Source organism: Delphinapterus leucas, chromosome 21 (assembly GCF_059928025.1).
Source record: "Delphinapterus leucas isolate spDelLeu-1000000601 "Yukka" chromosome 21, BTC_Dleu_Yukka2, whole genome shotgun sequence".
Classification (NCBI taxonomy): Eukaryota; Metazoa; Chordata; class Mammalia; order Artiodactyla; family Monodontidae; genus Delphinapterus; species Delphinapterus leucas.
In genome coordinates this window covers 23,589,756-23,611,669 of record NC_143149.1, presented here as the reverse complement: position 1 = coordinate 23,611,669, position 21,914 = coordinate 23,589,756, and the positions used below count along the sequence as shown (strand labels likewise).

The 21,914-nt window shown below is 42.0% G+C and overlaps 1 protein-coding gene across 3 annotated transcripts in view; it reads left to right on the top strand.

The window, feature by feature from the left end:
- The window catches only part of GSR (glutathione-disulfide reductase), a 46,023-nt gene extending 26,327 nt beyond the window's left edge, over positions 1-19,696 (top strand). For 2 of the 3 annotated variants that reach the window (XM_089903702.1, XM_022571145.3), the window contains 8 exons: positions 417-471; positions 5,632-5,731; positions 10,011-10,097; positions 11,564-11,722; positions 13,283-13,394; positions 15,089-15,220; positions 16,310-16,443; positions 18,756-19,696. In XM_089903702.1, coding sequence (XP_089759828.1) covers positions 417-471; positions 5,632-5,731; positions 10,011-10,097; positions 11,564-11,722; positions 13,283-13,394; positions 15,089-15,220; positions 16,310-16,443; positions 18,756-18,905 — 929 coding nt within the window. In that variant the 3' untranslated portion in view covers positions 18,906-19,696. The remainder of the gene's footprint in view (positions 1-416; positions 472-5,631; positions 5,732-10,010; positions 10,098-11,563; positions 11,723-13,282; positions 13,395-15,088; positions 15,221-16,309; positions 16,444-18,755) is intronic. The other variant, XM_089903703.1, reaches the window with a different exon arrangement.
- Positions 19,697-21,914: the final 2,218 nt, after the last annotated feature.

Below are 21,914 nucleotides of genomic sequence, written 5' to 3'. Positions count from 1 at the left end.
GAGCTGAGGAGATGTTTTTTTTAAAAATTAATTAATTAATTTGGCTGCCATTGGGTCTTAGTTGAGGCATGTGGGATCTTAGTTCCGCTACCAGGTATCGAACCCGAGTCCCCTGCATTGGAAGGCGGATTATTAACCACTGGACCACCAGGGAAGTCCCAAGCTGAGGAGCTCTTAATTCCTCAAAGAAATTTAATAGTTACTTAGTCATCAGTACTCTTATTTCTACAGAGGAAATAAAAATGTTGACTCAGGGAAGGTTTGATTGGCAGCTTCCCAAGTGGAGACTTTAACAGAACTTGTCGAAACAGAGAGTGTGATGGCTGAGAAAGTGTTTGGTTCGTACATAAAATGTTGTGATTATTTTACAAGAGAAAACTCCATCTGTGTGACCTATATTGCATTTTCCTACATAGGTGCCAGCCTAGGAATAACCAGTGATGGGTTTTTTCAGCTGGAAGAGTTGCCTAGGTAAGCTGCTTTTCTTCCTGACCTCCGTGTTCATTCTCCCTCAGTTTCTACCTCCTCTTCCCAACTATTAAATGTAGGAATTTCCAGAATTCTGTTCTACCTCTTCTCTTTTTATGACCTTGGGTATCTCATCCATGAGTAGCCCACAATAAATGACTCAAATCTTTCATGCTTTTGGTCAGAGGCCATTGTAAAATTTTTAGGAGCAGAATCAAATGCAGGGTGGTTTTGAGAATAAACACTCAAGTCCTAAAACTGTTTTCTTTCTTCAACTTGATAGAGCATCAGTTGATAATGTGTCTAAAGTGATTCTGGTCTTCAAAGCAGCTAGTACAGAGGCATCTGGATAAACGAAGGCTCTGTCAGTCTCACAAAAATAGGTTTTCTGAAATTGGCCTTTATACATGTTTGTCCTAATAACCTTAGTAGACTTCTGTCATGGATTTAGATAACACAGAGAGAAAAAACATAATGAGGAGGATTGTTTCTCTAATTTGAAGAAGCTGCCAATTGCAGGCTTCCTTGATTAGAGGGGTCCTCCCTTCACTCATGATAAGTGATAGGGCACCTGGGAACTGGAGGAGGGACCCTGTTAGCCCAGAGTTTGGCCTTTAGTTCCCTCTGAGTAGCACTCACCCTGGAGTCATTATTGCTCAACTCTGCTGCTCTCTTGGTAGGTACTGCCAGTGCAGTAGGAAGTCTTAATCCCGCGCTTTTCCATCAAGGCCTTTCTGGAGGGTGACTAATAATCCCTGCTTGTTCCTTTACCTTAATTCACCTGGAACCACAAGTGGTTCATCAGGGACAAGAAGGCATCTTGGCAGTTCCATAGCTGCTGTGAAAATGTCCTGTTACGACATTCAGACCAGGTCATCTTCTGACTTTGAGAAAAGCAAACAGGCATTTTAGATTTGCTGTCTGTGGGGCAGGGCAGTGTGTTAGAGAGCAGCCTTTCTTTCCTCGTGATCTGTTTGGTTTTAGGTGTGAAGGATATGAGACATGTGAGAATATATGCAGAAATGTGGTCATGACTCATTGTGTTTAAATGATACAATTCAATCTGGACTCAAAGAAGCTTCATTGTAGATATCTGTCCATTACCTATTTTTAAACCATTTATTAAACTTGTGCTGGTAGCACTACAGGTTGAAGAAAGGAATGTATGCGTGTTATAAACAAGACTCTGGGAACATAGGAAAATGAATTAACAATTGGTATATGATTTTTGTCTTCTTTTTTTAAGACTCCTTTATCATTGTTATGTTGGTAAGTAAGTAAATAATCAAAGAAGGAACAAATTTATAGGCGAGGTAACATGTGCTCTGGGCTGTATGATCCAGCTTTTACCCTCATTGGGCTTATGGTTGAGGGGAGGCTGGAGCATGGAGCCTGTGGAACATTGTGGGACAAGAGGTTCTGACGGCCATAATGAGGGAAAGAGAAGTGCTCTGGGGACTCAGCAGAATATAAGATCGTTTCTAGGTGGTGGAGGACTCCCAGGTGTGGCTGCCAAAGTGTCTGTGTCCTCAGGGTGAGCCACGGCCTCCCCCCTCCTCTCCTGGAGACTCTCCAAGACCAACAGGCGTTGAGGGCACGAAGGAGATTGTGCTTGGTTCACAGTTTTTACCTAACTTACTGAGTTTTTTGTATACTGAAGACTGGTGTTTTAAATCAAGACTCCAGGGGCTTCCCTGGGGGCGCAGTGGTTAAGAATCTGCCTGCCAATGCAGGGGACATGGGTTGGAGCCCTGGTCCGGGAAGATCCCACATGCCGCGGAGCAACTAAGCCCGTGCACCACAACTACTGAGCCTGCGCTCTAGAGCCCGTGAGCCACAACTACTGAAGCCCATGCGCCTAGAGCCTGTGCTCCGCAACAAGAGAAGCCACCGTAATGAGAAGACCGTGCTCTGCAACGAAGAGTAGCCCCCGCTCACCACAACTAAAGAAAGCCTGCACGCAGCAACAAAGACTCAACACAGCCAAAAATAAATAAATTAATTAATTAAAAAAAAATCAAGACTCCAAAAGCCTGGATGTCAGCTCCCCAGCCTGAGCTTCAGCTTGTTAAGACCATGCCATTCCTCTGGCAGTCTCTGTATCACAATGCAGAGCTTGGGAATGAAGCCAACATGAAGTGCAAAGCTGAGCATCTTTAAGGGACCAGGTCCTGACACATCATTGGAACACTTAGATGCAGCCATACCTGAAGTCAGGACTTCTCGGTTACATGAATCAATAAATTCCTTTTTTTTTTTTAAACCAAAAAGAAAAAAAAAGATTGTTTCCAGTGGTTACTTTAGTGGTACGAGGTGGACTAGAGGGGACTGTGGAAGCTGAGGGGGAAACACTGAGCTCCTTGCAGATTTTTGTCTCCTCTCTGAAGAAGCCAAGACGTTTCACACGTGTTTCTCGTATATCCATTCTACTGGGAATACTTCTCCCAACCCTTGCCAGAGCTATTCATCTTTCAGGAATCTGGAGTGTTTCTGAGCCCTCTCCCCTGCAGGAACTAAGTGTTGCCCTCTGAGCTTTAACAGACCCCTGGGCATGTTTCCCCTCAGGAATTCCTCAAGGACAGGGATCGCTACCCATTGTGTCCAGCGCAATGCTTAACAGAAGTAGGACTTACATGAGAAGTGTTTGGGGAAGAGAGAGAAGATGGAGAGAGGAAAGAAGAAAGTAAGGAGCGAAGACCCAAAGAAAGGAAAAGCGGTCAACATATAATAGGAGAGAGGATGGTAGAGATGGAAGAAGAGCTACTTCCTAGTTTCCAAACTAGACATTTCTCTTTTTATACACTGGGCTGTAGGATAAGAGCATCCTTACCTCTAATACATAGCCATTCAGGTTCATACCTCATCCTCCATCCAGACCATAGCCCTCTGAAGGCAGGGAGTCACAACATAGGTACCTTACTTGTAGAAGGTACTAAAGAAAGATTTCCTTTCTTCTTCCCTGATTGCTTTCTTCTTACCCAAGCATTGCACCAGTGGTAGGACCATGCTTTAGAGAACTCTGGCCCTGAAAGGGTTAGCTCCAGCTGAAGGGCACTTATTCTGTATGCTGCAGCGATTGCTCTAGGGCTGGGCTCAGCTTCTCCACCATGGACTCAGACCTTCACCCAAACATTTATCTAGTGTTTAAGATGCTTTTTTAGACCAGAATTTATTCAGGGCATCTAGTTTCATTGCAGATCTGTGCTACAAGTTAAAATGGCTTGCTTAAATTGGCCTTGCATCATATTGCAAAGATTGATAGAATTTAGCAATGATCAAGGGAAAATACTGAGCCAGAGGAGAATAACGGTGGTGAGGATTGTGATGCCAAAGAAAGGAACAGAAGAGATACTTGAAGCAATAATGACTGTCACTTTCCCCAAAATTAATGTCAGACACCAAACCACAGATCCAGGAAGGTCAGAGAACACTAAGTAGGATAAATGTCAAAAAACTATACCTAGGCATATAATTTTCAAACCGTAGAAAATCAAAGAAAAAATTCTGAAAGAAGCCAGAAGGATGAAACACACCTGACCTATAAGGGGAGCAAAGATGAGAATTACAACAACTCTTCAGAAACTATGCAAACAAGAGAGTGGAATATTTAAAGTGTTGAGAGGAAAAAACCCCACCAACATAGAACTCTTTACTCTGCAAAATTACCCATCAAAAGTGGCGGAGAGGGCTTCCCTGGTGGTGCAGTGGTTGAGAGTCCGCCTGCTGATGCAGGGGACGTGGGTTCGTGTCCCGGTCCCGGAGGATCCCACATGCCGCGGGGCGGCTGGGCCCGTGAGCCATGGCTGCTGAGCCTGTGCGTCCGGAGCCTGTGCTCCACAACGGGAGAGGCCACAGCAGTGAAAGGCCTGTGTACCGCAAAAAAAAAAAAAGAAAAAAAAGTGGTGGAGAAATAAAGACTTTCTCGGACAAGCAAAAAAAAAAAAAAAAAATTATGGTGCCAATTTTAGTTTTAGGTGCAAAGATCTCTGCATAAGGAATCGTCTCTAGCTTCAAAGGGTTTCTATTTCCTCTCTGAGGAAATGAAGCTAAGGAATTTTTAAAACACCTAAAAATATATTTCTGTTCTACAGAAGGATATTTTCTATTTAAAATTACTGTGTTATCCTGGATTTGATCTTGGGACAGAAGAAGGAAATGAATGGAAAGACAGGTGAAATCTGAATGAAGTCTGAAGTTTAGTCAACAGTAATGTACCAGTGTCAGTTTTTGTTTTTAGTTATTTTTTAAGCAGTACTCGGGCCTCTCACTGTTGTGGCCTCTCCCATCGCGGAGCACAGGCTCCGGACACGCAGGCTCAGCGGCCATGGCTCACGGGCCCAGCCGCTGCGCGGCATGTGGGATCTTCCCGGACCGGGGCACGAACCCGTGTCCCCTGCATCGGCAGGCGGACTGTCAACCACTGCGCCACCAGGGAAGCCCACCAGTTTCAGTTTTGACAACTGTACCATGGTTTATAAGATGTTAACTTTATGTTTTTTTAATTGAAGTGTCGTTGATTTACAATGTTGTGTTAATTTCTGCTGTACAGCAAAGTGACTCCCTTATACATATATACACATTATTTTTTGTATCTTTTCTATTATGGTTTATCTCAGGACTATATATTGAATATAGTTCCCTGTGCTATACAGTAGGACCTTGTCCATCCATTCTACATCTACTAACCCCAAACTCCCAGTCTATCCCTTCCCAAACCCCTCCGCCTTGGCAACTACAAGTCTATTCTCTATGTGAGTCTGTTTCTGCTTCATAGATAAGTTCATTTGTGTCGTATTTTAGATTCCACATGTAAGTGATACCATATGTTATTTGTCTTTCTCTTTCTGACTTCACTTAGTATAATCTCTAGTTACATCCGTGTTGCTACAAATGGCGTTATTTCGTTCTTTTTTTATGGCTGAGTAGTATTCCATTGTATATATGTACCATGTCTTCTTTATCCATTCATCTGTTGATGGACATTTAGGTTGTTTTCATGTCTTGGATATTGCAAATAGTGCTGCTATGAATGTAAGATGTTAACTTTAGGAAAAACTGGGCAGGGGGTATACTATCTGTACTCTCTTTTAAACTTTTCTGTAAATCTAAAATTATTCTAAAATAAGTTTATTTAACGATCTTAACCCTCTACTCTCATGGTAGCCGCAGTGTCATCGTTGGTGCTGGTTACATTGCTGTGGAAATAGCTGGGATCCTTTCTGCCCTGGGTTCTAAGACATCACTAATCATACGGCATGATAAGGTAAATTCTATCCTTTTCCTTGATGTTAATCCTTTTAAAAATCTACAGGGAGAATTTTCTCTTATGTTGTCATTAAATACTAGGGTGCAAAGCATGTGGAGCTGGTTGGTCTGTTCCACATGGAGCTGCTTTGAAGGCATCTGAATAAGGGCTTACATCCTTCCCAGCCGCCAACTGCTAGTTGATGATACTGATTTAGATTTGATCAGACTAGCTGGTGTTTCCATCATGAAGTGGTAGATAGCATGCCTTAATACAACATACATCCTTAAATATAAGTATTAGTTAAATTGAGCAGACTGTCAGGTTAATTTCTTATTCTGAAAATCAATTTAACATGATCAGATAGTGTTGGATTATTAACACTCAGTCAAAAAATTTACTAAATTCTTTGCATTAAAAGGAAACGTATCAAAGATATTTGCACACCTATGTTCATCGCAACATTATTCACAATAGCCAGGAGGCGGAAACAACCTGTGTCCACTGATGAACGGATAAACAGAATGAGGAATATCCATACCATGGGATGTTATTCAGCTCTAAAAAGGAGGGACATTCTGACACATGCTGCAACATGGATGAACCTTGGGGATATTATGCTAAATGAAATAAGCTAATTACAAAAAGACAAACACTATATGATTCCACATATATGAGGCACCTAGAGTAGTCACACTCATAGAAACAAAAAGTAGAAATGGGGTTGCCAGGGGCGGGGGGGAAAGGGAATGGGGAGTTATCGTTCAATGGATACAGAATCTCAGGGTTTTTGTTTGTTTATTGAAGTATAGTTGATTTACAATACTGTGTTAGTTTCAGGTGGACAGCATACTTATTCAGTTATATATGTATATATTATTCTTCAGATTCTTTTCCCTTATAGGTTATCACAAAATATTGAGTGTAGTTCCCCGTGCTGTACAGTAGGTCCTTGTTGGTTATCTGTTTTATGTATAGTGGTATGTATCTGTTAATCCCAAACTCCTAATTTATCCCTCCCCACCACCCCCAGAGTCTCGGTTTTGAAAGAGGGAAAAGTTCTGGTTGCACAACAATGTAAATACACTTAACACCATGGAACTTCGTACTTAGAAATGGCTAAGTTGGTAAATTTTTTTTTTTAATTAATTAATTTTATTTTTGGCTGCGTTGGGTCTTCATTGCTACATGCGGGCTTTCTGTAGTTGCAGCGAGCAGGGGCTACTCTTCGTTGTGGTACGCGGGCTTCTCATTATGGTGGCTTCTCTTGTTGCAGAGCACAGGCTCTAGGCGCGTGGGCTTCAGTAGCTGTGGCGCACGGGCTCAGTTGCTCTGCGGCATGTGCGATCTTCCTGGACCAGGGCTCGAGCCCCTGTCCCTTGTACTGGCAGGCGGATTCTTAACCACTGCACCACCAGGGAAGCCCTAAGTTGGTAAATTTAATGGTATGTGTTTTTCACCACAATAAAAGATAATAACAATAAAAGAAACTTATAGATCATCTCATCGACTGGAACCTCATTTTGTAGATGAAGAAATTAAGGCCAAGTGAGGTTTCATGACTGCTAATTAATATCAAAACTGAGAGTCAACGAAATTCTGAGAAAGCTCAGGCCAATATTCTTTCTGCTAAAATTCAGCCTCCATGTTTCTCAGTACTTGATTAAGTGTTGCTTTATGTGTTTTGTTGATTAATCGTGACCGAGCACCACTAGGTCGTGGCACCGTATTGGAGCTTTCAGAGACACCATGTGGGGCAATAACAAGAGTGTTGGCCTAAGAATCTGGTCCCTAAGAATCTGGCCTTCCCCAACAAGTGTGTGACTTGGGCAAGTCATTTAATGCCTTTGGAACATTTATCAGATCCCTGACAACTCAAATGCAATGACTCAAATTCCTGAGTATTTGAGCAAATAGGGGGGCAGATGAGGGAAACCGATAATCCTGGTCAGTGTGGACTCCAGAGGACTTTCTCTTTGGCTTTTAGACTTGTCCTAAAATTAACCCCCAGGAGATTTTTGTCCTGAAGAATGTTTTTCATAGGTCAGTATTATTTTGCATTGCTGGAATATGTCCAGCAAATTAGATGGCAGGAGAAAGGCAGAGGTATAGGTAGCCTGAATCTAATATATAAATAAGTAAATAAATCACATCAGTTTATCAGTAGAGTGGATAATTCCTGCATTTGGAAAATTAGCTTGTGGCAGAGAGCCACATATATCTGGGCTTCCTGCCCTCCCCCACCCCCAGTGCATTCTCCATCTTCTCCCCTTCCTGGTATAACTGCATTCTAGAGCTACTCTATGAATAAATCACGACCTCCCACCTTTACCCCACCTGTGTGTTATCCCAAAGAAATCTCTAGAGAAAGAAGGAGGAAGTCTAAGTAAAGAAAAGTTGCTAGGGACTTCCCTGGTGGCACAGTGGTTAAGAATCCGCCTGCCAATGCAGGGGACAGAGGTTTGAGCCCTGGTCCAGGAAGATCCCACATGCCGTGGAGCAACTAAGCCCGTGTGCTGCAACTACTGAGCCTGCGCTCTAGAGCCCGCGAACCACAACTACTGAGCCTGCGTGCCACAACTACTGAAGCCTGTGCGCCTGGAGCCTGTGCTTCGCAACAAAGAGAAGCCACCGCAATGAGAAGCCCGTGCACCGCAACAAAGAGTAGACTCCACTCGCTGCAACTAGAGAAAGCCCGCGTGCAGCAACGAAGACCCAACGCAGCCAAAGATAAATAAATAAATTTATTAAAAGAAAAGAAAAAAGTTGCTAGACAGTAACAACTATTATTATTATTTTTTTTCTTGCGGTACGCGGACCTCTCACTGTGGTGGCCTCTCCCGTTGTGAAGCACAGGCTCCGGACGCGCAGGCTCAGCGGCCATGGCTCATATAGAACAACATCTAGCATTCCAGAAGAAAAACCACAGTGTTTTCAACTTTGTTGGGAACCTTAATTGGAATGGATCCCATTTTTACCAAATTTAGAACCCTAAAATACATAGCTTGAAACCTTAAACAAATACTAAGACTAGTATTAAAAAAAATCTCTAAGGCCATGTAGTTGACTTTTCTGCCTAGAATAGGAGATTTTGTTCAAGAATCTTCCCTTAAATTGTATCAGCAGGAAAGCTGGCCCTGGAATACTGAAAGGGGAAAGAGAATTTCTGGTCCCTATTCTTATGGAAAAGAGAAGAGCTTGGGAGGAGAGGAACATGGCAAAGACAGTAGAGGCGTGAAGGTTGCCTGTGGATTTAACTCTAGAACAGGAGTGGGTGAAGTCAGGTGTAATGCAGACGTTGGTGGTGATGTCGGAAAACAGACTTATTAAAACTCCACTCACCAGAGAAAGACAAATATTATATGATATAACTTATATGTGGAATCTAAAAAAATTATACAAATGAACTTAGTTACAAATCAGAAATAGACCCACAGACATAGAAAACAAACTTCTGGTTACCAAAGGGGATAGCAGGGTTGGGGGGGTATAAATGAGGAGTTTGGGATTAACATATACACACTACTATATATAAAATACATAAATAAGAAGGACCTAGTGTATAGCAAAGGGAACTATATTCAATATCTTATAATAATCTATAATGGAAAAAAATCTGACACAGAGTGTGTGTGTGTGTGTGTGTGTGTGTGTGTGTATAACTGAATCACTTTGCTGTATACCCGAAACTAACACAACATTGTAAATTAACTATACTTTAATTTTTTTATAGCAACTTATTTTATTTATTTATTTTGGTTAAATCTTTTCTTTTTTTAACATCTCTATTGGAGTATAATTGCTTTACAATGGTGTGTTAGTTTCTGCTTTATAACAAAGTGAATCAGCTATATGTATACATATATCCCCACACCCCCTCCCTCTCGCGTCTCCCTCCCACTCTCCCTATCCCACCCCTCTAGGTGGTCACAAAGCACCGAGCTGATCTCCCTGTGCTACGCGGCTGCTTCCCACTAGCTAGCTATTTTACATTTGGTAGTGTATATATGTCCATGCCACTCTCACTTCGTCCCAGCTTACCCTTTCCTCTGCCCGTGTCCTCAAGTCCATTCTCTACGTCTGCGTCTTTATTCCTGTCCTGCCCCTGGGTTCTTCAGAACCATAATTTTTTAAAGATGACCAAAAAGAAAAAAAACTCCACTCATAGTGCAGCCGTGAATGAAGAAGGACATAAGAGGGGGGTTGATACTGAAATTTCCCTCCCAGTTTTGTAGCATATCTTTAATGAAGTTTTATCCTTTCCCACCACCCATTCCTCTGCTGCCTGTGTATACAGGTGCTCAGAAGTTTTGATTCAATAATCAGTTCCAACTGCACTGAGGAGCTGGAGAACGCTGGCATAGAGGTGCTGAAGTACTCGCAGGTATGACCGAGCCGAGGGCGAGCTTACGGCCCTTGGTCGTCTATCTGTTGTGAACCCCACTAGCTTTATAAACACAAACTACCTCTACCCCAGTCAGTTTATTCTTTTCTAGAGTATTACCAAGACTTTTCTTTATCCTCAGAAGCTGCATTTCACATTAATGTTTTAATGAAATCCAAGGTATAAAAGATTAGAAATCTGGAAGTTGAATTTAGTTTAGTTAGAACTAAATCCACAATTTTTGTGCTCAAAGGCCTCATTGAACATCCTTATTTTTCAGGTTTATATTTATTTATTTATTTCAGGAAATATTATTATGGAATCTATTTTTTTAAAAGTCTTTATTGAATTTGTTACAATATCGCTTCTGTTTTATGTTTTGGCTTTTTGGCTGTAAGGTATGTGAGATCTTAGTTTCCCGACCAGGGATCAAACCCACACTCCCTGCACTGGGAGGTGAAGTCTTAACCACTGGACTGCCAGGGAAGTCCCATGGAATCTAGTTTTGAAAGAACACCTTTGGGTTTTGTAGATGGAAACAATGACAAAGTTACTTTGTATTTTTTTTATTCTCAGGGGATCACCTACATGTCAGATTTTTCCTGGAACATTAGCCGTGTAAAAATGACTTTCTTCCCCAAAGCTTTGCCCTTTCAGCATAGGCCATATCATAAGTAAAACAATAAATGTGAAGTTGCTCTGTAAATGCTGAAGTCCTGGACTGGTGGTTAAGGTCAACATCAGAATCCCCTTGGAACTTGCACTGAACTCTGTCTGCCCTTCACTCTCTGGACCTGATCTTACCCTCCTCCCCCAAGTCCTGATTAAGAATGTCCAGGGAGGAGCAAGGATGGTGCAATTTTAAGAACTCTCTTAATGATGCTGCTTCAGCCGTTTCCTCCCCCGATTCCAGCTGCAAATCACTGTGCTTAGATTTGTGGTTTCAAATTTTATCACAGTTTTGAAGAAGTATGCTTTAAAATACTTTTTTTTTTTTTTTTTTTGCGGTACGTGGGCCTCTCACTGTTGTGGACTCTCCCGTTGCGGAGCACAGGTTCCGGACGCGCAGGCTCCGCAGCCATGGCTCACGGGCCCAGCCGCTCCGCGGCATGTGGGATCTTCCCAGACCAGGGCACGAACCCGTGTCCCCTGCATTGGCAGGCGGACTCTCAACCACTGCGCCACCAGGGAAGCCCAAATACTTTGTTTTTAAGCTGAAGCATTAGGGTCTTGATGTGAATTGACGCTTCTGGCTGCTGGCTGATTTGGGGCCACCTAGGATATCATCTTGGTTCCAGAGAGTTCCAGTGTTGGTGGCTTTTGGGCAAAACTAAATGTGTCAGCATGTAAGACTCATATGTAGGATTCAGTGGAGAGTTTTTAAATGTTAAGAATTCTAGTTTCCTCTTTATTTGCTTTCCTTCCCATCCCCACACCCCCAGTTAACAAACTGTATCTCCCAATAGGTCAAGGAAGTTAAAAAAACTTCTTCAGGCCTGGAACTCTGCATGGTCACTTCAATTCCTGGTAGGAAACCCACCTTGACCACCATTCCAGATGTTGACTGTCTACTCTGGGCCATTGGACGGGACCCAAACTCCAGGGGCCTGAATTTAAACAAACTGGTAAGCTGACCTGGTCTGCCTACGATGTTCTATTTTTTTTCCCCCAGTTTTATTGAGAAATAACTGACATACATCACTGCATAAGTTTAGGACATACAGCACCATGGTTTGATTTACATACATTGTGAAATGATCACCACAAGAGAATCAGCTAACATCCATCTTCTCATGTAGATACAATAAAAGTAGAAAAGAAAAAAGGAAAAAATTTTCTCTGTGTGTTGAGAACTCAGGGTTTACTCTCCTAAAAGCAGTGTTATCTGTAGTCACCGTGTTGGATGTTATATCCCTGGTATTGTATTTATTTATATTGTAACAGGAAGTTTGTACCTTTTGACCACTTTCCTTGCCTAAAACCTTCTTGAATCGGTCAATAGTCCTGTGATTTCCCCTGATCCAACCCCAGACCCCCCAAAACTTGAGTGGGTTCTGTTGGATTCTTTTCTGTTTATTCCATGTGTCCAGTTTGTCATTAAATCCCATTGCTTCTGCCTTTGGAATGGAAATAAAGGGTTTTTTTCCCCTTTCTGGTGTCATCACCCTAGATCAGGTCATCGTCTCGCCATTTCCTGACTAGCCTTCTCCCTACAAATTTCTTTTTTACTATGATACCTGTCTCTTTAAAGCCCTATAATTATTTCTTATTGTCTGCAGCTCTAATCCTAACGGATGGTTGTGTGACTCGTCATGGACATTGTGGCACTCGGGGATGGGTACAGATGTGAAGCTCATCTACCAGTGCTATAGTTAGCATTCTTATTTGTTCTTTTAAATTTTGAAGGACAGTCAAGTATAGTAGCCTGGGGTGTGGGTCAAGTATTTGTTGATAAATGGGTGGTCTCATAACTAGTAAGTGGCAGAGCTGGGACTTGAACCCAGATCTCCCAGCTCCAAAGGTTTTACTCTTAACCACTACACTACCTACTCCCTATGCCTGCTGCCCTTCTACTTCTCACATGGGAGTATATACACCGGGGATCTGCAAAGCCACAAGATAAGCATGACACATATTCTTGGGGCAAAAATTTGACTCAATGTATAGGGAGAAATCTTGGTTAAAGGAAACATTGATATCTTTTAGAGTAGAATACAAATTTTGCTTGGATTTTTAAAGATAAAACTGTAAACTTCAAAGAAGTCTACTTTTGATGACTGCTTCAGGCTGTGCCTGTCTAAAGTATGAGTTAGCATGCTTCAGGAGGAGCGCTTCCAAGGAATTGAAAATCACTGTCTTAGGTGGACTCCACGGGGATGCCAGGTACCATGTCTGATAGTTGAGTGATTCCTTTTCAGGCTTGCCTGGCCAGCTGAATCGTACAATGCAAAGACAAATCCTGTTAAAACTCCTCAAAACTGAGTTAAATATTTACCTTTTAAATTAAGCAAAAGATGTGAAGCCTGCCAGCTTGCTAAGATGTTTTTCATCTTGTGGTTGAGTCTTGTGGTTTCTTGGAGATTCAGGCTGAAGAGGTGCCTGAAGTGAGGCGGATCCAGAGATGTGAGCTGCTGTTTTTCTGTAGATGGGCCAAATACTTACATGATGTCCCTTTACAATTTTAGGGGATTCAAACTGATGACAAAGGTCATATCCTAGTAGATGAATTCCAGAATACGAATGTAAAAGGTGTCTACGCAGTTGGGGATGTGTGTGGAAAAGCTCTTCTTACTCCAGGTAATGTTTCTTCTTTTGGGGGCTAAGGGAGGCTCTGTGTGTTATATAAAACTGTTCAGGGCTTCACTGGTGGCGCAGTGGTTGAGAGTCCGCCTGCCGATGCAGGGGACACGGGTTCGTGCCCCGGTCCGGGAAGATCCCACATGCCGCGGGGCGGCTGGGCCCGTGAGCCATGGCCGCTGAGCCTGCGCGTCCGGAGCCTGTGCTCTGCAGCGGGAGAGGCCACAACAGTGAGAGGCCCACGTACCGCAAAAAAACCAAAAAACCCAAAAAACTGTTCAGCTCTTCATAGTCAAATCAGCTCAAGCAGAGTTAAAAGGCTGAGTGTCTTCATGTCATCAAAATGGTAAAATGTGTTGAGATAGATGTTGGTTGGGAACCTGACATGTTATGAGTAATATTCATTTCTTCCTTTAAAAATGCTTTGAATAGTATTTATTTTCCTTTAAAAGATTTTAAAAATGCTTGGTGAAGACTGAAATTTTTATACAGATGATACAGTCATCTTCTGAAGAATGCTGTAAATTAGAATCCAAGTTGTGTTGGTGACAGTGGAAGGAAGTGGTATTCTTTTTTTTTTTTTTTTTTTTTTGCGGTATGCGGGTCTCTCACCGTTGCGGCCTCTCCTGATGCGGAGCACAGGCTCCAGATACGCAAGCTCAGCGGCCATGGCTCACGGGCCTAGCCGCTTTGCGGTACGTGGGATCTTCCCGGACCAGGGCACGAACCCATGTCCCCTGCATCGGCAGGCAGACTCTCAACCACTGCGCCACCAGGGAAGCCCAGAAGTGGTATTCTTATATGACTGTTTAGTCTTGATACAACCTGATCCCCATCCTCAGAATCCCATACTTCAGCCTACTTCATGAGTTAACTGGCGTCATTTCAAGCTCTTTGTCCTGCTTCTGCTGGTGGTATCCATCCATCTGCTTTCACCTGTACCCCTCCGGGGCCCCACCATCCTTTCCAAAATGGCCCGGGTCTTACTCAGAATGGAAACACACCCCCAAAGCTTTTTAGCTCTTTAAGGAAGCTCTCTCCACAAAAGCAAACTAACAAGCAAAGTTTCAGAACCTTCATAACATAACCTAACAGCTGAAAATTTTGTCGAGGTGAAAAATATTTCTTATGTATCCTACTGATACCTTATTTTGGAAAAAAAATTATCAATTTGAAGTCAATAAAATTAGTAACTGATGCTTTTACTGAACTCAGAGGTTTGTTTTTTTTTTGACCATTAGGAATAAAAACAGGCTAAGGAGGATAAACTTTAAAAAAAACAGTAAGAAATAAAAATAGTTTTAAAAAGAAACAAAATATTCCTGTGAAATGACTGTGGTTATAAAGTAGAATTGAGGATGCTCGAAACTAATGTAGTTTGCTCCATAAATATATCAAAAAGCTAATATCTGCATTAAGAGGTAACTTGCCAGATGGTTGGGAACTTGTAAATGTGTCTTTTTTTTTTGGTCATAATAGAATGTACAGAATTGACATAAGCCAATAGTTTTGAATTGTTAACTAAGGTATTGATAGGTCTTTTATTATATTGAACTAGATATTGTAATGAGCATTGACAGAAGACTTTGTCAGAACTTTGTATGTTAAGCCAGATGGATAAACGGTTAGTAGAATAATCCTGCTATGTTAAGATGAACAATAAGCTAAACACTGATTTAAAAATATCTTTGTAGTTGCGATTGCTGCTGGCCGAAAACTTGCCCATAGACTTTTTGAATGCAAAGAAGATTCCAAGTTAGACTATGACAACATCCCTACGGTGGTCTTCAGCCACCCCCCTATTGGGACAGTGGGACTCACAGAAGGTAGGTGTTTAAAAATAAAGGTCATTTATGGTTTCTTCCCTTCCTCTGCTAACGTTAAACTAGGTGTGTGTCAGCTGACTAAATCTATCTTAGCCCCCGAGTTATATTTCTTTTTAGCTACTAACTTCTCATCACAGGTCCAGTTTCCTCCCCAGCTACTAGTACTTCGAGAGTATAATTCCTTTCCCCACTCCACCCTATCTGTTTGATTTTTTAAGCTTTTTTACTTGAACTAATTTCAAATTTAAAGAAGAGTTGCAAAAATACTACAGAAGACTCCTGTCTACTGGTAACACTTTTGCTGTATCATTTTCTCTCTATACACATGCACACACACTTCAGTATCTGTTTCCTAAGAACAAGGCCGTTTCCTTACAGAAGCATAGCTTCAAATGAGAATATTTAAGTGGATACAATATTATCTAAACTTTAGACCTTATTCAAAGTTTGCCTGTTATCTCAAATAATTTCATTTTTAACATTTTTCCCTTCAAGTCCAGGGTTCATTCCAGGATAATGTAGTATATTTAGTTTTGATACCTCTTTGGTCTCCTTTAGTCAAGAGAAAGAACTCCTCAGCCTGTCTTTTGTCTTTCATGACATTGACATTTATGTTGTAGATTGTCCCTCATTGTGGGTTTTTTTTTTTAATATATTTTATGAGTTCATTTTTGGCTGCACTGGGTCTTTGTTGCTGCGCACAGGCTTTCTCTAGTTGCAGCGAGCAGGGGCTGCTCTTCGTTGCAGTGCACAGGCTTCTCATTACAGAGCACGGTCTCTAAGTGCACAGGCTCAGTAGTTGTGGCTCGTGGGCTCTAGAGCGCAGGCTCAGTAGTTGTGGTGCACGGGCTTAGTTGCTCTGCGGCATGTGGGATCTTTCTGGACCAGGGCTCGAACCCGTGTCCCCTGCATTGGCAGTCGGATTATTAACCAGTGCGCCACCAGGGAAGCCCCAGCTCATTGTGGTTTTGTTTATTATTTCCTTGTACTTTGATTCAGGTTATGTATTTCCGGCCATCTCGCTGATAGCTCAGTGGAATTGTTTAAGTTTCTGATAGATGCTTTTTTTTCCCCCCCTGTGCATTATAGATGAGGCCATTTATAAATATGGAAAAGAAAACGTGAAGATTTATTCCACCACCTTTACCCCAATGTATCATGCAGTTACCAAAAGGAAAACAAAATGTGTGATGAAAATGGTTTGTGCCAACAAAGAGGAAAAGGTATGGGAAAAATCCAGTAAGCTCAAGACTGTCTTCAAGGTTGGCAGGGATGGGGTATTTTGGTGAGGTGGGAAGGGAAGACCAGGTAAAGCTTTCTCTGATTCAACTGGCACAGTCCCTTTATCTGTCTCTCTCTCTCTCTATTGCGGTTCTTCATAATATTTCACATAGAAAGAAGGTTCCACTACTTTAAAAACATAAGTGGAGGTGGGGGGGGGAAATTCCCTGACAGTCCAATGGTTAGGACTTGGCACTTTCACTGCTGTGGCTCAGGTTCAATCCCTGGTCAAGGAACTAAGATCCTGCAAGCCACACGGTGTGGCCAAAAAAAGCATGTAAAATATAAAGGGGAGAGGTCGGGATTGTCATTCACCAGTAGGCCAGAATAGATAGGCAACTCAGAAATATTGGTAAGTGTAAGAATTTAATGTAAAAAATTTAGACTTAACATATTAACATAACCAATCAGTGAGGAAGAAGTTTATTTAGTAAAATGTTCTGAGATAATCAGTTATCTATTTTTGGTTTAACTTTTTGAGGAACTGCTAAACTGTTTTCCAAAGTGGCTGTGTCATTTTATGTCCCCTTCAGCGACGTGCGAGGGTTCCAGTTCTTCCTCACCTCCGTCAACACTTGTTACTGTCTTTTTTTATTGTAGCCATCCTACCGGATGCAAAGTGGTATCTCATTGTGGTTTGAGTTTGAATTTGAACAGGTTTTTTTTTTTTTTAAATAATTTTTGAAATAGGTGTTGTTTTGATATTAGGTCAGCCTCTTGGGCTTTTCTATAAACTGAATTAAATATTAAAGTGGAACTTAGCAATATGCCTTGGGAACATGGCTTTGTGAGGAACAGTAATTTAACTGAAGATTCAGGTATGGTTTCCAACTTTTCTTATTAAAAAAGAACATAGTCTGTATCTAAATCAGTGGCCCTTACACCGAAAGCCACAAGATGGTCCCTGGCTTCTGGCTTATAAAAATCAACATCACTGACAGTTGACAGAAGCAGAGAATCAGTGCAAAGAGAAGAAAGTAAGTGGTTTGGCAGGAAGATAAAGGTTGCTGTTTCTTGCCCTGAATGTTCCTCAGTAGCCTGAGATTTCCAGTTGTTGAATCAGCAAGGTCCTTACTTATCTCCTCATACCAGTTATTTCTTTATGCCATTTATCATTCATTCATTTGGTAAACATCACCTGACAATCAACTGAAGAGTAAGAACTGGGATACCATATGGAGAGAAATAACATAAGGCTCCTGCCATCACCAGAAGCTCTTTGTAAATTCAGTTTAGATCACAATATCTAAAAATTTGGCTGAATGTATATACAGTACATGATTTGGGATTTCTTTGTCTTGAGATATACTTTTTTTTTTAATTGTAAAGAAACGTATAACATTAAGTTTGCATCAATCATTTTTACATGTACTGTTCATTAATATTAAGTATATCCTTGATTTGTTTTTAAGCAACGTATTTAGTTTATATTCTCTAACTTTGCTTTTCAGTAGTCTACTGACCTTAAAAGTATTTGCTGGAGGTGAATATTAACTAGTCATTTTAAAATATATTCAGAAACCTGACTGAAAAATGTGATTTGAAACAAATGCCTCTTGTTGGTCATTTGTCCAGGCAGCCAGCACGTATGGGCTGAGTGCCTCTAAGGGCTGTCTTTGTGCTCGGCCAGGAGGGTAGAGTGAGGAGCAGAAGTGCGCAGGGTTCCCTCCATCTAGAGATTAACATCTCCTGGGAAAGATGGACTGTAATTGTCCAGTCCCCAGATGAATACAACTTTGCAATTGTGATAGAACCGTGATGGAGAAATATTGGGACTGAGAGCTCACATGATGGACAATTTAACTCGGTCAGGAAGGCAGGTGTAGCTATCTGAAGAATGAATGGGCTTTAACACTTAAAAGAGGGGAGGAAAGAGTGTCCAGACAGAGGGAACAGCCTGTGCAAAGGGGAGAGCATGGCGAATACTCAGGACAGGAGGAAAGCTGGTGAGTCCAGAGTGGGGAGAGCTGAGTGAGGTAGGCAGGGGGAGGGACGTCAGGGCTGCGCAGGCCATGTAGCTGTGTTATGCTATATTGGAATTAGAGATGTAAGTTTTTTTTAGAGGTTTTTAAATATCAGGTATCTCTCATGACTAATAAAAAATTTATTAGTGTACCTGATAAAAAAAATTGTGTGTGAGTGTGTGTGTGTGTGTGTGTGTGTACCTAGAAGGAGATTTATTACAAGGAGCTGGCTCATACAATTATGGAGATAAAAATTTTTACTTGAAGGATTTTTGTCTTTTCTGTCACAGGTGGTTGGGATCCACATGCAGGGAATTGGATGTGATGAAATGCTGCAGGGTTTTGCGGTCGCAGTAAAAATGGGAGCAACAAAATCTGACTTTGATAACACTGTTGCCATTCATCCTACCTCTTCAGAAGAACTGGTCACACTTCGTTGAGAACCCAGAGACTCGTATGGCCAGCAGCTGGACCACTAGACCTTCAGAAAGGAGCCATATCATCACATTTACTTACCATTCCCATTGTATGTATTTCTTTATTGTAATCAGGATCTTCCAGTAGTGGAAATTTTCAGTAAACTTATTTATGTAATTAGAAATCTGTTTTGTTATCCAGGATTGATTTTCATTTGATTACATCTCTCAATAATTACTATTTGTTTTATTAATAGCTCTGTGCTAGCTGTTTTTTGTTTTGTTTTTGCCTCATCCTAAGTATAAAACCATATGAAGTACAGTGAAATTAATGTACTTGAATGAATGTCACTTGCTAATTTTTATAGAGGAAGATGACAGCTGCTCTTCACATTTAAATAATGCAAGTACAGTCTTTTTTTTTTTTTTTTTTTTTTTGAAGCCAGTACTGCGCTCTGCATATTACAAAGCTGCTCCAAGGATGTGAGTTTTCTCTAAAAGCATGTAACTTGAGAGGCCTGCCTCCTGTATTTTATTCTTTCTTTTGTTCTAAATGATTAAAAATGGTTTGTGTTACTTTTATGAGATGAAGTTCATCAAATTTGGGAAAGATTTGAGGAGGCTGGTTGCACAAGTGAGAGGGACAGTTTAGAAGTGATCTGTGTTTTCAGATGTACTTCAAAAGTCCTTTCCTCTGCTAAGAGTTCATAGTTCGGTGAATGATTTCAGTTTTTGTATGTATTCTTGTCATTTTATTTTTTGAAAACTATTTCCAAAATCTGAAAATAAAATTACAGTCTTTTCTTCTTATAAAATTTGTTATGTGTTTATGGGTAACAGTTCATTTTCTAAGAATATTTCACATTGAAGGGTCAGATGCCAATAGTGAGCTACCCTAAGTTGGCTTAAGACCTTATGGGGGAGAAAAGAGATTTCACTTTTATAAATAAAGACCAGAGGTATAAAAGAAACATTTAGCAAATTTAATGGTTGAGTTGGAAGCACAGTCTAGAAATCATATAGGTTTTAATTTTAATTTTAATTAATTAATTTATTTTTTTGCGGTGCGCGGGCCTCTCACTGCTGTGGCCTCTCCCGTTGCGGAGCACAGGCTCCAGTCACGCAGGCTCAGCGGCCATGGCTCACAGGCGCAGCTGCTCCACAGCATGTGGGATCTTCCCAGACCAGGGCACGAACCCGTGTCCCCTGCATGGGCAGGTGGACTCTCAACCACTGCGCCACCAGGGAAGCCCAAGTTTTTAGCATTGTATTTCCATTAGCCTTTACCAGCTACGTAAGCTGGTTAAGTTTTTCCATGGCTTTCAGCAGTGAGTTAATGCTACTGACCTCTGTCATTAAGCTTTTACTGAATGTCTTTCTGGTTAGCCATGGCTAGGCTGCTGCACTGACAAATTAAGTAAGTCCAGTCTCAAAGAAAGAAAAATACCACTGGTAACCAGGTAATGTAAATGTTGCAGCAAGCAAACAGGGTCTAAAAACCTGGACGTAGACTGACATGACACTGCCCCCTCTTCTCCACCAGCCTAAAAGGTAGTGGACCATGGTCCTGAGCTCCGCTGACCTGGTGGGTTTCTCACTCTGCATAGGGCCCAAGCTTTGGGTGTGATTCCAGAAGGAAAAAGGAGAGGCCCCAGTGGTCATGTGTACCCTCACACCAGGTGTTTTTTTCTTTTTTTTTAAGTAATTTTATTTTATTTTACTTATTTACTTATTTTTGGCTGCATTGGGTCTTCGTTGCAGCGCACGGGCTGTCTCTAGTTGCGGTGAGAGGGGGCTGCTCTTCGTTGCGGTGCACGGGCTTCTCACTGCGGTGGCTTCTCTTGTTGTGGAGCACGGGCTCCAGGCACGTGGGCTTCAGTAGTTGTGGCACGTGGACTCAGTAGTTGTGGCTCACGGGCTCTAGAGTGCAGGCTCAGTAGTTGTGGCGCACGGGCTTAGTTGCTCCGTGGCATGTGGGATCTTCCCGGACCAGGGCTCGAACCCGTGTCCCCTACATTAGCAGGCAGACTCTTAACCACTGCACCACCAGGGAAGTCCACACCATGTGTTTTTTATCTCAGGAACCCTCTGCACTGCTTTTTCTCTGGTTCTGGAGTACACCAACCTGGAAGTAACCTTTTCCAAGGGTGGGTCTTCGTTCTCATCAGTTCTCGGCTCAGTCCAGCCCGCGAGCTGATCTGACCCTTTGCCGCCTCCATTCCACAAGGCACTGGGGAAGGTACAGGTACACAAGACAGCACACTGTAGGTGCTCAGTAGATGTTTATCGGAGGAAAGACATGGCACTTGCTTTCTTTGAATAACCATATAATCTAGAATAGGAGAAAAAGTTCTACACAAGTAACTGCAGTTCAAATTAGTGCATTAAGCACGGGGTGACTGTATGATTTATTGACTAGGATGGGACACTTTGGGGAGTGAGGGGGCCCCCGTAAATTAATTGGGACAGTAGACACAGATTTGTACTGTTGGAGGAAAATGGGACAGTGCCACCCTAGGGAGGCATTGGAGAGGTGGAAGTATACAAGTTCAGAGAAGGCAGAAAGTACCATTTTGCTGGGAGAACTGAAGAAGGCTATGAGAAGGAAAGAGATCAGGTAAGATCTGGAATTTGGGGGTTGTGCAGGAGGTCAGAGCGTGGGGCAGGCACAGTGGGGCAGACGTGGGCCACGTATCCGTGGGGAATGATAGAGCTCAACTTCGTTGGAGCGCAAGAGTATGTGATAGCCTTGTATGGAGTGTTCTTCCCCACTTGTGAACCTCATGATCTGGTTATATATTGCCACAAAACAAACTACCTGGAAACTTACTGGCTTAAAATAACAATCATCATATCTCATGATTTTGTGGGTCAGAAATTGGAGCAGGACTGAGCTTGCAAGGATGATTCTTCTGTTGATGTTGATAAAAATCACTTGGTGGTAGTCAACTGGAGGATGGGCTGGTCTAGAGAGTCTAAAACAGTCACCCATGTGTCAGGCACTTGGGCAAGGATGACTGACTGGAAGGCTGG